The sequence below is a fragment of the Miniopterus natalensis genome, chromosome 10 (genome assembly GCF_054644295.1).
Source record: "Miniopterus natalensis isolate mMinNat1 chromosome 10, mMinNat1.hap1, whole genome shotgun sequence".
Lineage (NCBI taxonomy): Eukaryota > Metazoa > Chordata > Mammalia > Chiroptera > Miniopteridae > Miniopterus > Miniopterus natalensis.
Genome location: NC_142090.1, coordinates 7,852,106 through 7,865,760, shown reverse-complemented (window position 1 = coordinate 7,865,760; position 13,655 = coordinate 7,852,106). Strand labels below are relative to the sequence as shown.

Sequence of the window (13,655 nt, the reverse complement as noted above, 5' to 3'; positions counted from 1 at the left end):
CAACAACAAAATAGATAATTTGGATTTCAACAATTTAAAAAACTTTTGTGCCTCAAAGGACACCATCAAGAAAGGAACAAACTATAGAGTGGGAGAAAATATTTTCAAATTATATATCTGATAAGAGACTTGTATCCAGGAAATATAAAGATTCTTACAACTCTATAGTAAAAAGACAATCTAATTAAAAATGGACCAAGAGTTTGAATAGGTACTTTTTCAAAGAAGATATACCAGAGGCCAACAAGCACATGAAAAGATGATTAGCATCCTTAGTCTTTAGGAAAGTGCAAATTGAAACCACAATGAGATACCACTCCATATCCATCAGGATGGTTAAAATAAAAATACCTCCTCCCCCCCCCCCCCCAATAATACATTTGATGAAGATGTGGAGAAACTGGAACCCTCATTCATTACTGTTGGTAATATAACCTAATACAGCCACTTTGGAAAAAAGTTTGGCAGTGCCTCAAAATAGCAAAAACATACAGTTAGCATGTGAACCAGAAATTCCACTCATAGGTGTATATTGAAGAGAAAAGAAAATATATTTCCACACAAAAACTTGGGCATGAATGTTCATGGCAGCATTGTCATTGCAGATGCCATTACATCTGGGAGACAACCCACATGTCCATCATCTGATGAATGGATACACAAAATATGGTATATATTCATACAATAGAATATTACTCATAAAAAGGGAAGGGGTGCTCATACATGCTACAACATATATAAAAATTGAAGACATTGTGCTAAGTGAAAGAAGCCTGTCACAAAAGACTATGTATTATATGATTGCATTTACTATATGAAAGTTCCAGAATAGGAAAATCTATAGAGATAGAAAGTAGATTAGTGGTTTCCAGTGGCAAAAGGGAGAGAAAATGGGTAGTGACTGCTTATGTGTGTAGGGATTCTTTAGGGGGTCATGAAAATATTCTAAAATTAAATAGGGCCAATAATTGCTTAACTCTGTAAATATATGTAAAACCACTGAATTATACACTAAAAGATATATTAAAGAAATTAAAGACATAAGGATTGCTGAAATGTTTTGAAGGTAGAACTGGCAGGATTTAGCTATAGATTGAACATGAGCTATGAGAGAAGAGAGGAATCAAAGTGATTCTGTTGCATGTCTCCATGCCTCTGAACCTCTTTTGTTTGTCAGTTTATTATGTTCATTAGATTCCACTTACAAGTGAGATCACTTGATATTTGTCTTTCTTTGGCAGGCTTATTTCACTTGACATATCTTAGAGGGGAGTGGGAGGTGGGGTGGGAAGAGATTAACCAAAGAACTTATATACATATATGCATAACCCATGGACACAGACAATGGTGTGAAGGCCTGGGGTGGGGCAAGGGCTGGAAGGAGGAGGTAAAGGGGGGGAAAATTGGGGGACATCTGTAATATTGTTAACAATAATAAAAAGGCTAATAATATTGAAAAATATATACTGAGAATTCCATAAGACAGTGTTATAGATATTATCCTTTCAACAGTCATACCACTTTTTAAAGAATTTTAAAATGAGAAAAATAAAAGATTCTATAATTTTGGGCCTGAGTAACTTGCACGGGCCATCAGCTTATCTGGGGAAGACAGTGGGTGAAGCATGTCGATCTGGGGGGTAAGATTTAGAGTCCAGTTTTGGACAAGTTAAGTCTGAGATGTTTATTAGATATCAAAGTAGAGATATTGAGTAGCCAGCTGAACTTATGAGACTGGAAGTCAAGGGAAAAGTTCAAACTGGAGATATTTAAAATCATAAGAGCCCGGCTGGGTGTGGCTCAGGATCCAGGAGATCGCAGTTTGATTCCCAGTCAGGGCACATGCCCGGGTTGCAGGTTTGATCCCCAGTCAGGGGCATGCAGGGGGCAGCTGATCAATGACTCTCTCATCATTGATGTTTCTCTCTCTCTCTCGCCCTCTCCCTCCCTCTCTCTGAAGTCAATGAAGGTATATTAAAAAAAAAAAATCATAAGACTGGTATAGGTCACTAAGGAAGTGGGTATATATAGATAAAAGAAGAAGTCCAAGACCTAAACTTGGGGAACTCCGATGTTAAGAGATTACAGAGATGTGGTGACATCAGTAAAGGAGACTGAAAAGAAGTAGCCGGTGGGGAAGATAGAAAAAAGATCATGATATCCTAGAGGCCAAGTAAAGGAACTTTTCAGAAAGAGGAAATGACTAACTTTGTCAAGTGATGCTGATAATATTAAGGGAGTGCTGAGAAGGGACCTCTGGATTTAGAAATAGACAAGTCATTGGTGACTTTAGAAAGAGCAGTTTAAGAGGGGGCTGAAGTCCCCATGTCCTTGCTGGCTGGTGGCCGAGGTCCTTCTCAGTTTCTAGAGACTGTTCACATTTCTTGCCTTGTAGTCCCCTTCTTCCATCTTCAAAGCTTACCGTGGTGGGTCAGGTCCTTCTCAGGCTTTGAGCCTCTACTGCCTCTTTTTCTCGTCATATCTCTCTGGCCAAGTGTCCTGCCTTCTTCTTCTACTTTGAAGGGCCCATGTGATTATGTTGGTCCCACCCAGATAATCCAGGATAATCTCCCCATTTGAAGGTTTATAAACATAAGCACATCTGCAAAGCTGCATTTTTCATTAAAATACCATCTTCCTGGGTTCTGGGGATTAGGGTGTGGATATTTTTATGGGGCAGGCATTTTTATGCCTAACCCCGAAATCATTAAAATATAAGATTGTATTTTAAAGCTTGGGAATAGAAAATATTGCCCAAGGATAGGGTGTGGTTGTCTCCTATATCTTCTGCTGGGAAATTACTTCACCCATCCTTGTCTTATATGCCCCAGTCTCTTGAGTATCCAGAATTTCTCTATCACTTCCAGATTTGGGATATCAAGAGAGGTGTTTTACCCAGTTCTCAACAGGAGGACTGGTACCCACTTTCTTGACCTTGTTAATCTCATGATCTGTGACTAAGTCCGACTTCTACCCAACCTTCGCCTCCTCTCAGCCATCTCTGCCTCTTGAGCTCTGCTGCTGCCCTGAGAATATGCTCTTCTTGGATCTAGGTGACTTATTTACCTTTCTCTGGAGCTGCCAGGCCTCCTTTCAGACTTCATTGATGGCTGTTGACTCTTTCCTGAGTTCTGCTTTTCACTTTCTGCCCACCCACTAGCTCCCTCCTTGCTAGACACTACAGTCAGTACATCAGTGGGATCGAGCATGACCATTCTTAGGAGAGCTTATTCCAGCACCCAGGATCTTAGCCACAAGTGAGAGCTTCCAGCCCTTTGAATGATAAGAGAGGTGGCAGGAAAGTAGAAGACAACATCTCTTGTGATGCCACACGGACTCCCCTAAAACTTTGAGGCTAAGAGCGTGGGATTGAGAACCTGACATTTGGGGGTTCCAGGCCAGGCTCTGATATCTACCAGCTATGGATGATGTTAAGTAACCTCTTTTAGTCCCGATTTTCTCATTTGTAATGTGGGGATAAAAGACAACCTTAAATGTTTATTATGAGCATTAAATGAGTGACCCCCAGGGTAGTGCAGCAAGTGCTCAGTTCGTCTTTTGTTCCCAGTTCTTCCCATCAAATAAGGAAACAGGTCACTGGTGCGATGCATCCAAATATTTCTATCTGGACATTTTATTTTGAGTTTGGGGAAAACAGCGCTTGCAGATTTAGTGGTAGAGATGGTGGGCTGCAGCGGGAGTACTGTCCTTAGTCACGCCTGTCTTTAGTGACGCTCTCAATCCAGGACAGGTACTTGTAAACATTGGTATAGATGCCTACGTCGCCACCCAGGAAGTGTCCGACCTCAATCCCCTGGAGCTTGTTTTTGCAGATGACAGTGGCGACAGCCACTTCCTGGCAGAGGTGGTGCAAAGAGAGGGAGAGAGAGAGAGAGAGATGGTCAGACCAGCCCTTTAGTCCCCAGCTTGGGTGAGCCCTGCCTAAGGTAGCGTGCTGGGTCGTCCTCTTTAGGACTCACATGTACTGTGAGTCAAACCCCATTTCTGTGAACTGGTGAAGCCAGCTGCAGTTTGTGAAATGCGTGAATTATTTTGGTCACGATGCCCATTTCCACTTGCGGCTATGAGAATAAAAGGCTTATTAACTGCTGGTACTACACGAAGCCCTTGCACGAATAAAGGCATTTGTGCCTGGCTGGGTGTGGCTCAGCGGTGGAGCATCGACCTGGGATCCAGAAGATCTCGGGTCGATTCCCGGTCAGGGCACATGCCCGGGCTGCGGGCTCGATCCCCAGCACGGGGTGTGCAGGAGGCGGCCGATCAGTGGCTCTCTCATCACTGATGTTTCTCTCTCTCCCTCCCTCCCTCTCTCTTCCTCTCTCTGAAATCAATAAAGATATATTTTTTAAAAATTAAAAAAAAAAGACATTTGTAAGGAGAGCCAATTACTGAAGAAACAACAGGAGCTTCCTGAAGCCTTATCAGATTCTCAAAAAATTCCAAGAGGATGAGGGCCTTCTATTTTTTTAAATATCAGGATTAAGTAATTAACTAGACACTTACACGTTCATGACAGCTGAATAGAGAGAAAAGATTACCCCAAAAATCCGGCCGAACACTTTGACAAACTTCAGACATAAGGAGTTGCGGTGGCTTTTCCCTTGCTCGGTTTTCTGGCAGTCTTTGTCGGACATCACAGGGGCCTCCAGGTTCTGCCTGAGGTCAGGGTGCCTGCCTGAGGGAGACAGGGGGACAGCCCCTCCTGCTCACAGCTGTTCCTTAGCCCCCCTCCCTGCAGCCGGGGCTCTGTGTGTGGTCTGAAGAGAAGGGGGAATGAGAAAAGCGGGGAGAGGGTCCCGGGTATTTATGAGAGCTATAGTCCTGGGGATTGTGAAATAGCCTCTATGTCTCTGTAAAGAGCAGAGTTTCGTTTCTGCTCCATGTCCAGGCTCGGAGGGGTAGGAGGTGACCTGACTCAAGTTCCCGGAGGCCTCCTCTGCATGTAAAGGAGCCCGTGCAGGAGGCTCTTCAACGCGAGTGGGCCTCTGACCGTGGACAGTCAGGACCCCAGTGCTCCGGGCAGTGAGCTGGCCTGTGGATCCAGCTGCCGATGCCCTAAAGAGGCAGCGGGGCATCGGGCTGCCTGGCGAAGGAGCAGCTTTGGACTCCCGGGCGGGTCTCTTTTTGCCAGACCACTCGTGTAGTCTGTCCCTCTGGTCTCCCCCCAGGCTCCTCTTCCCTGTCCTCAGCTATGCAGACTCGGGTGCTTCTTGAGGGACGACCGATGCCCCTGACCTGCTGCGGGAGGTGCACTCACCACTGTTTTCTCTGCTCCAGTCCAGGCCTGAAAGCAGACACACGGTGCCTGGCTGGACATTGCTGGTGGCCAGGCTGAGGGTCTGGACTTTGTGGCTGAAGTTGGCTGGCTTGCCCAGCTTAATGAGCATGAGGTCATCCTGGGGGTAGCTGTCGGAATAGTTCCAGTAGCGGATGATATTGATGGGGCTAATCGTCTGCTCTGTCCCATCTCTGACTCTGATCCGGAAATTTCCCAGCATCACTTTCAGATTTCTGGAGGGAGAAGGGTTTGGAAGTAATCATTGTCATCATCACCATCATCATCAGTCATCACCACCATCATCATCACCATCATCATCACCATCACCAAAGCTGACATCAAGCGTTACAGTGTGCCAGGTACCGTGCCAAGGGCTCCATCTGGGCTCTGGGTTACCTCATGTATCACTCACAACAAATCTATGAAGTAGATTCTATTTTTAACCCCCATTGTCCAGATGAAGCCATGGAGGCACATACAAGTAATTCGCCCTTGCTCACACAGCCGTGGTGGAGCCTTCACCTACTGTGTTTTCACGTAGTGTCCTAGGGTAGAGGAGAGGAAAATTATGCCCGGCACGGATCTGTTATTCCCTCCTTACCAGCGCCAGCCTGCCCGCTGGGGCGTGTCCATTCTGGTGGAGTTAAGGGAATGGGATGACCTGAGTGCTGGACAGCCCCTATTTGCTTCGTCAGATCCACTCCCAACCCTTTTTGTCCTGCTCTGTACCTTTGGAAGGTGATATATGTGGATTAAATCAATGGGATTTGGCCAGTAGGAAGCACCAGAAAGTAACTGAAGGAAGAAGGGTGAGACTGGAGTATTATCCTCCGGGCTCCCTTCCTGCAAGGTTGCCACAGACTGGCTGCTGGCTGTGTCTCATGACCAAAGGTTACAGCTCGTGTAAGGCCTTCTCTCTACAATGATTCCCTTCTCTCCTTCCTCCCCGCCTCCTCTCTCCCCTCCCCACTTGTACCCAGTCTCTCCTTGCCCTGTTGGGTCTAGGGGTGGTTAGTAACTGCACCTTTCTAATACTAACCGTGGGACTACTCAACTATTCTTTGTGGTTTTCCTGTTTCCCTTGTCCATACCTTTGTTGTTGGTGCTTTTAAAAAATTCTCCTCAATTTATCCCATTTGAGTGCATCGTAAGTTAACTGCTGGTCCCTTAATTTATAAAACACGTTCATATTGCCAGTACAAAACTTGAAAAAACTGCTGGGAGACCGAGGAGGCATAATATCTAGGACAGGGCTCTTCAGTGGCAGCACTGTTGACTCCTGGGCTGGGAAGGTCTGTGTTGTGGGGCTGTCCTGTGCAGGGCAGGATGTTTAGCAGCCTCCTTGCCCTGGCCTCTGTTCACTAGATGGATGCCGACAGCAGAGCCCAACCCACACCCAGCTCCACGGTGACAACCAGAAATATCTTCGGGCTTTGCCAATTGTACCCTGGGGGAAAGTGGCCTCTATCTGGGAACCACTGACGTAGAATGAGTAGTAGCTGTTGCAGGGGGTGGGGATGCCCAACACTCACGGTAAGTAGCAGTGAGCTGGGGCCAGCACCCAGTCTTTTTTGATGAGGACACCCACACAGGGGTTGAACTGAGACCTGAGGTACACCAAATAGGGAGCATTGTCTTCTTTCTGCACAGATGAGTGAGCGGAGGAGAATGTCCCTGAGAAAATGATATTTTTCATATATAAGACATTCTTAGAACAAATAATACCATCAACAGTTTCCTAGTTGAAAATAATACCATCAACAGTTTCCTAGTTGGGAAGGAATATGTACCGTTTTAAAGAAGTAATTGATTGGCCAATGTAAAAAAATATTTTTTCTAATAAAAATGTAAATTAAAATGACATACCATTTTACCTAATATTTATAATAATCATTTTTGTTGAATGTTGATAAGATTCAGTCAAGGAAAGTACAATGAGAAAGACTCTCATTCACTATTTGTAGGAATGTGAATTGATTCTAACTTTTTAAAAAACAATTTAGAAATACGTATCAAGAATTATAAATGGTGCCCAGCAGGCGTGGCTCAGTACTTGAGTTGACCTATGAACCAGGAGGTCACAGCTTGATTCCCTGTCAGGGCACATGCCTGGGTTTCAGGCTCAATCCCCAGTAGGGGGCTTGCAGAAGGCATCAGATCACTCTCTCTCATCACTGATGTTTCTGTCTCTCTCCGTCTCCCTTCCTCTCTCTGAAATCAATAAAAACATATTAAGAAAAAAAATTATAAATGGTTCATCACCTGCGACCTGATAGTTCCAGCCCCAAGCATCCATTCTATTAAAATAACCAGATGTACACAAAGATTATGAATAAGTATGTTCATTTCAGTACTATTTATAGTAGCTAAACATTGGAAAACTAAATGTCCAATATAGTAGTGTTGGTCATTGAAATGAAAAAGTACATGTACAAATGGAACATCATACATATTAAAATTGTATCAGTATTACTTATGAATATTAACCAGCAAAAGAAAAATTGGTAACTTTAAGTTAAAAGTAATAATTAAATTCAGTAATTCAATTGCCTAAAAACAAGAAGCAATAAACTATTTTTTAAATTTATCTTTATTGTTGAAACTATTACAGGTGTCCCATTTTTTCCTCCATTGACCCCCTTCGCCTTGCTCCCACCCCCTCCCCAGGCCTTCACCCCATTATTGTCCCACCCCCACCACCCTTCCCTATTCCCTCTGAGATATGACTGTCTATTGCATGCTTCAGTGTCTCTGGATCTGTTTTGTTCGTCAGATTCTGTTGTTCATTAGCTTCTTAAAGAAGACCCTTCAACATTTCCTGTAGTGCTGGTCTGGTGGTGATGAACTCCTTTAGCTCTTTCTTATCTGAGAAGCTCTTTATCTGACCTTCAATTCTAAATGATAGCTTTGCTGGGTAGAGCAATCTTGGTTGTAGGTTCTTGGTTTTCATCACTTTGAATATTTCTTGCCACTCCCTTCTGGCCTGCAAGGTTTCTGTTGAGAAATCAGCTGACAGTCAGGGGCTCCCTTGTAGGTAACTAAATGCTTTTCTCTTGCTGCTTTTAAGGTTCTCTTTGTCTTTAACCTTTGGCATTTTAATTATGATGTGTCTTGCTGTGGGCCTCTTTGGGTTCCTCTTGTTTGGGACCCTCTGTGCTTCCTGGACTTGTAAGTCTATTTCTTTCCCCAGGTAGGGGAAGTTTTCTGTCATTACTTTTTCAAATAGGTTTTCAATTTCTTGCTCTTTCCTTTCCTTCTGGACCCCAATAATATGAATGTTGGGCTCTTGGAGTTGTCCCAGAGGCTCCTTATACTATCTTTATATTTCTGGATTCTTTTTTCTTTTTGCTCTTCTGGTTGGGTGTTTTTTGTTTCCTCATGTTCCAAATTGCTGATTTGATTCTCAGCGTCCTCTACTCTACTGTTGATTCCCTGTAAATTATTATTCATTTCAGTTCGTGTAGCGTTCATTTCAAATTGGTACTTTATTATGTCATTGATTTTCTCAGTTATTTTCGTCATACTCTTACTAATATCCTTGAGCATCCTTATAACCATTATTCTGAACTCGGTATCTGTTAGCTTGCTTGGATCTATTTCATTTAGTTCCTCTTCTAGAGATTTCTTCTGTTCTTTCCTTTGTGACATGTTTCTTTGCCTCCGCATTTTGGCCGCTTCCAGGTGTTTGTTTCTCTGTATTAGGCAGAGCTGCTATGTCTCCTGGAATTTGTAGAGTGGCTTTGTGTAGTAGGTGTCCTGTAGGGCCCAGTGGCTCAGCCTCCCCAGTCCCCTGAGCTGGGCCTTCTAGGTGCTCCCCTGTGTGGCCTGTGTGCACTGACCTGTTGTAGTTGAGTCTTGGTTGCTGTTGGCGTCACTGGGAGGAACCGACCCCCAGGTCAATCAGCTGTGAGGACCAGCTGCAGCTACAGCCAGAGAGCTGCTGTGCTGGAGACACCCCTGTGGAGCAGGATTTACTTCAGTGGGGCTTTGGTGTTCACCAAGTGCGCCCCTTGAGTGTCACTTGTGGATGTGGTAGGGTTGTAATCCAGTGTGGTTGAGCCTGACCACCAGGTGCACTGTCTCTGAGGCCTCCCGGGAGGTGCACAGTCAGCGTGTGCCAGTGCCTTGCCCAGGGCCACCCAGCATGAGCTACTCAGCAAACCGTAGTTGGCTGCTCCTTGTGCTGGGCTTGGAGGTGCCCAGGAGAGGCCCAGCTATGAGCCAGTGCAGCTGCCGCTAGTGCCAGGCCTGGGGCCACTTATCAAGCCGTGTGGGGCCCGCTGCTGCTTGTTTGAGAGATTTTAGGAAAGTCCTAAGCATGAGGCTGGAGAGGCCCCTTGCACAGAAAAGCCCCTGGGAATGGCCCGGATGAGCTGCAGGTGGGGGGGGCGGGGCCTCCGGGAATCACGGGGCGGGGCCAACGGTGCGAGTCACGTGCTGGCGACTCAAACATGGCGCCCGCCTGCCGGCTGTGCGGCGAGGACTCGCCACAGGAGCCATGGCCTCCGCCAGCCCTTCTGCCCGGGAGGAAGCTGCCCTCCGCCTCTCGCCTGGATCTCAGGCAGGTTAGTTCCCCCCGAGTGTCCCGGGTCCTATCCGGCTGCTCCCGGCGCTGGGCTCAGAGGGAGCGTCCGAGTGAGTCCGCGCCGGGCCCTTTAGAGGAGCTGCTGGGGCTCCCGCAGCCTCCGCGACCCTCAGGGACAGTCCCCGTTGGTTTCACAGCCCAAAGCTGTGGGGACGTCTCTTCCCAGCCCTGGAGTCCTGGGCTGGGGGCCTGTGTGGGGCTGGGACCCCTCACTCCTCCAGGAAACCCCACCGCCGAGATGCCCTCTGGGGTTTACCCCGCGGCACTGGGTGGGCCCGCGGCCTCCTCTCCAGGATTCAGCCCGGATCCGCCCGCGTCCCCGCCCCTCCTCCTGGTCTCGGTGCTTCCTCAGCTCCCTGGCTGTGGGCCTTCTGTTCAGACAGATCTCAGGAGGCTCTGATCGATGGTGGCTCTGTATTTTAGTTGTGATTCTGATGTGGTTGCGGGAGGCGGCTGGTATGGCTGTTACCTAAGCTGCCACCTTGTTGTGTCTAGGTCAATAAATAAACCATTTAAATGCAGAAATATATAAATAAAATAAAGTGTGGGAGTAAATTCAAACCAAATATTAGCATATGTTGATTGAGAGGCGAGACTGTGAATGATGTATTTTATTTCATTTTACTTTTTAATATTTCTAAGTTTCCTAATGTGAAGATGCAATATTTTTTATAAATGAATTATAAAAAAACAACAACACCTAGAGAAGTAAGGGGAGGAAGGCTAATTCTAGTACCAGAAATAGAGCACTGTTCTTGTCCCAGCTGCCCTCAGTGCTTCTGTTAATCCACCCCACGTCTACTAGGCCTGCATCTCCCTCACCCTCCTCTGTATGATCACAGTTAGAAACGCCAAAGGAAAACAGGTGGCATGTTAATAAGAATACAAGACACTGAGCCCTTGTTCTACATGCTTCACATGGGTTTATTTAATCTTCACGATGATTCTGTATTGTAGGTAATAATGTCCCCGTTTTGACTGTAGGAACTGAGGCACAGATAGATCGATGAGCTTGCCCAGGCTCACACAGCTAATCTGGGTTGCGGCCAGGCAGCCAGTGGAGTGATGGGAAACACCTCCAGCAAATCCTGCCATCCTAACTTGATGGAAATCAGGGGGTGCAGGAGGTAGGACTCTGTCATTTGACCTGTTTCTGGCTTCCCCATTCCCTCATTCTGAGTCTTGAAGCTTTTGATGCCAAAAACGAGCTCTCTGTCCTTGGCTACACTGGGACTTGCCCTGTGGGTGATGGGGTCCACATTTTAAAATAGGGAGCACTCACCTTGGAGCATTCTTCAAGGCTGCTGTACACCATAAACCACCCCAAAGCTTAGCACTGGGAGAGTGGGCTCAGCCTGTCCCGAGAGCCTTTGGATGGGGTGGAGGAGGGGAGAACCCTAATTCTGCCCATGACCCTTTCTTTTGACCCTCTTTTTGCACCCTCCACACATCCTGCATCTGCGTTACTCCATCCCACTCTAACCTGTGTCTTATAGGATAGAGTAGAAGGTCATGGGTACATACCAACAAGGACACTCAAACAGAAGATAAACTTCATAGCAGCCCAGATCTTTCCCTGAGACATGCGGAGGAAGATCAGTAGAGTTTGGAACTTGGGCTCAGCCTTCTCCTTGAGAACACCTGGTGGGATCAGTGGATATGGTTAGGCTTGGGGGCACGCGATGGCAACAGGATTGGAAAGTAGCTCCTGCCTTAAATCGGGGAGGAAGAGGGTTCCAGATGGACAAATGGAGGCCCTTCTGCTCCAGGGAAGGTGGAAGGCTGTACCTCTATTGGGATTTTTTAGGGAAGGAAAAAGAAGCCTAGTTCCTTAGACTTCTGGATCCAGGTTCCTCTATCTGCTGTTGCTAAAAGCTCATCTGACTAAAAGCGGTTCAGCTGCCCATGGGAAAGGGCGCTCTAGGCTCAGGGCTTATACTCCCCATGGAGTTTCTGAGGCTTAGACTGTGGGGGACAGGATTCTTTACCTTAGCTCAGGAAGACAGTGCCCCCAGGTTTGCTCTGGACCCCCTAGTAGTTACTTATACTTCCCCTTAGCCCCTCCCTTCTTTATTACACTAGCTTCATCTTTCTCTGTGATCACTATTTCATCACTGAGTCATCATGGCCAGCTTGGGCTGGGCATCCTGATCAACAGCTTTGAGCTAAGGAAATGTAGAAATGAAGTGCATTCACATACAAGTTATTTTGACATTTGGAGAATGGTTTGAATTCTAGATTACATCAGGTCTGGGATCCACTATGTGTTGGTGATGTTAAGGAGGCAGGGCCTTTAAATGGTTTTTAACCTCATGAAAAGGTTTCTCAGCCACTCATAGATGGCCTCAGTCACCTTGGAATAATTGGGAGCACACTTTAACGAGAAAAAGAGGTAGCTACCACCCATCGAATGCTTACTGAGTCCTATGCACTGAACTAAATTCTTTACAGACATTGTTAGTGGTGATTTTGTATTAAGTTAGTCTAATATGATGTAAATTAATTATATTTTGTATCACTACAACTGTTTACATTTTCTTAAATCCATAATCTCATTCCAATGTCACAACAACACTGGAGAGAAGACACAGGGCTGGGCTGGTATTTTCTTTTTGGAGCTGTAGGTGACAGAACTGAAATGGAGAATTTTAAGTAATTTTTTCAAAATCACACATGCCTGGAAAGACTGGAGGTAGAATCTGGGTCCTACTGGATAGGCACAGCTTTTTAATCAAATCCTCTAGGCTGCAGCCAATCAACCAGCATTCATGGATCTTGGAAAATATTCCCTCATACAAAGTCCCTCAAGTGTGAAATGAAAAGCAGACACGGCCCATACTTTCCTGAATGTGACAATGAACACAGAGGTGCATTGTGGAGTAGGGCTGGTCTATGAGGCACGGGGCAGGAAAAAAGTAGGTTTACAGTTGTTTGTATGGAAAATAATACAATAATTAATAAATAGTGCCTGGCTAGCATAGCTCAGTGATTGAGCATCAACCTATGAACCAGGAGATCATGGTTCGATTCCCGGTCAGGGCACATGTCCGGGTTGTGGGCTTGATCCCCCGTAGGGGTCGTGCAGGAGGCAGCCGATCAATGACTCTCATCATTGATGTTTCTCTCTCTCTCTCTCTCCTCCCTTCCTCTCTCTGAAATCAATAAAAATATATTTAAAGAAAAGAATAAATAGTAATACAAGAATAAACTTTGTGTTTCGTGCACTCACAACTGTAAATCTACGTTTGCCCCACCTTGTATACTGTGGTTCAAAGACAGCATGGAGCTGTGGAAGGTTTTCTGTGGTGGGGGGTGGGATTAGCTAACACAAAAGTTGAGAAAGTGTTGTACTTGGCTCTGAAGTTGTTTTTCCCAGATCTTTTGAAATACTATGGGCCAGGAAGGGAGTTTGAGGCCTGGTTTGGGAGTGTGAGTGCCAAGAGCAGAAAGGCCATTTCACTATCTAGGAAGAGATCTCTGAGGACAACAGATTTTCTGGAGGACGTTGGCACTGAGGACTACTGCCTGTCTATGAGCTCGGAGTCGGTGTCGCTTGCCTAGGCCTCCAGTCCCACATCTTCAGATGCCCCTTAGGAGCCGTTGTTGGCGTCTTCCTCAGGCCCCTGAAGTTTAGCATGTTAAAAGGACACTCCTCACTCCTCCAGCCTCTCAGATTTATTCTCTCACCTGTTTTCCTTACTTTGGGAGGTAAACCTCCTTCCACTTGTTTGATTTCTCTCTTTTTCTCACCGCTCAGTCCCAAAGTCCATC

At 45.9% G+C, this 13,655-nt stretch overlaps 2 protein-coding genes across 3 annotated transcripts in view; one reads left to right on the top strand and one right to left on the bottom strand.

Annotated features, from left to right (window-relative positions):
• The window catches only part of LOC148092173 (putative inactive serine protease 58), a 35,672-nt gene that overhangs the window by 10,177 nt on the left and 11,840 nt on the right, over positions 1–13,655 (top strand). The window lies entirely within an intron of this gene.
• PRSS37 (serine protease 37) lies at positions 3,710–11,442 on the bottom strand. The gene is made up of 5 exons (XM_016205058.2): positions 11,409–11,442; positions 6,832–6,973; positions 5,279–5,532; positions 4,560–4,696; positions 3,710–3,856 (listed from the first exon to the last, which is right to left on the bottom strand). The coding sequence occupies exons 1-5, from the start codon at positions 11,440–11,442 to the stop codon at positions 3,710–3,712; spliced, it is 714 nt and encodes a 237-aa protein (XP_016060544.2).

Coding starts and splice junctions, on each gene's coding strand:
- PRSS37 (XM_016205058.2), bottom strand. CDS start 11,442: ATGAAGTTTATCTTCTGTTTGAGTGTCCTTGTTG. Junction 5,533..6,831: donor CCAGCTCACTGCTACTTACC/GTGAGTGTTGGG, acceptor TTCTCCCTCCAG/AAATCTGAAAGTGATGCTGG. Junction 3,857..4,559: donor TGTTCGGCCGGATTTTTGGG/GTAATCTTTTCT, acceptor CACCTCTGCCAG/GAAGTGGCTGTCGCCACTGT.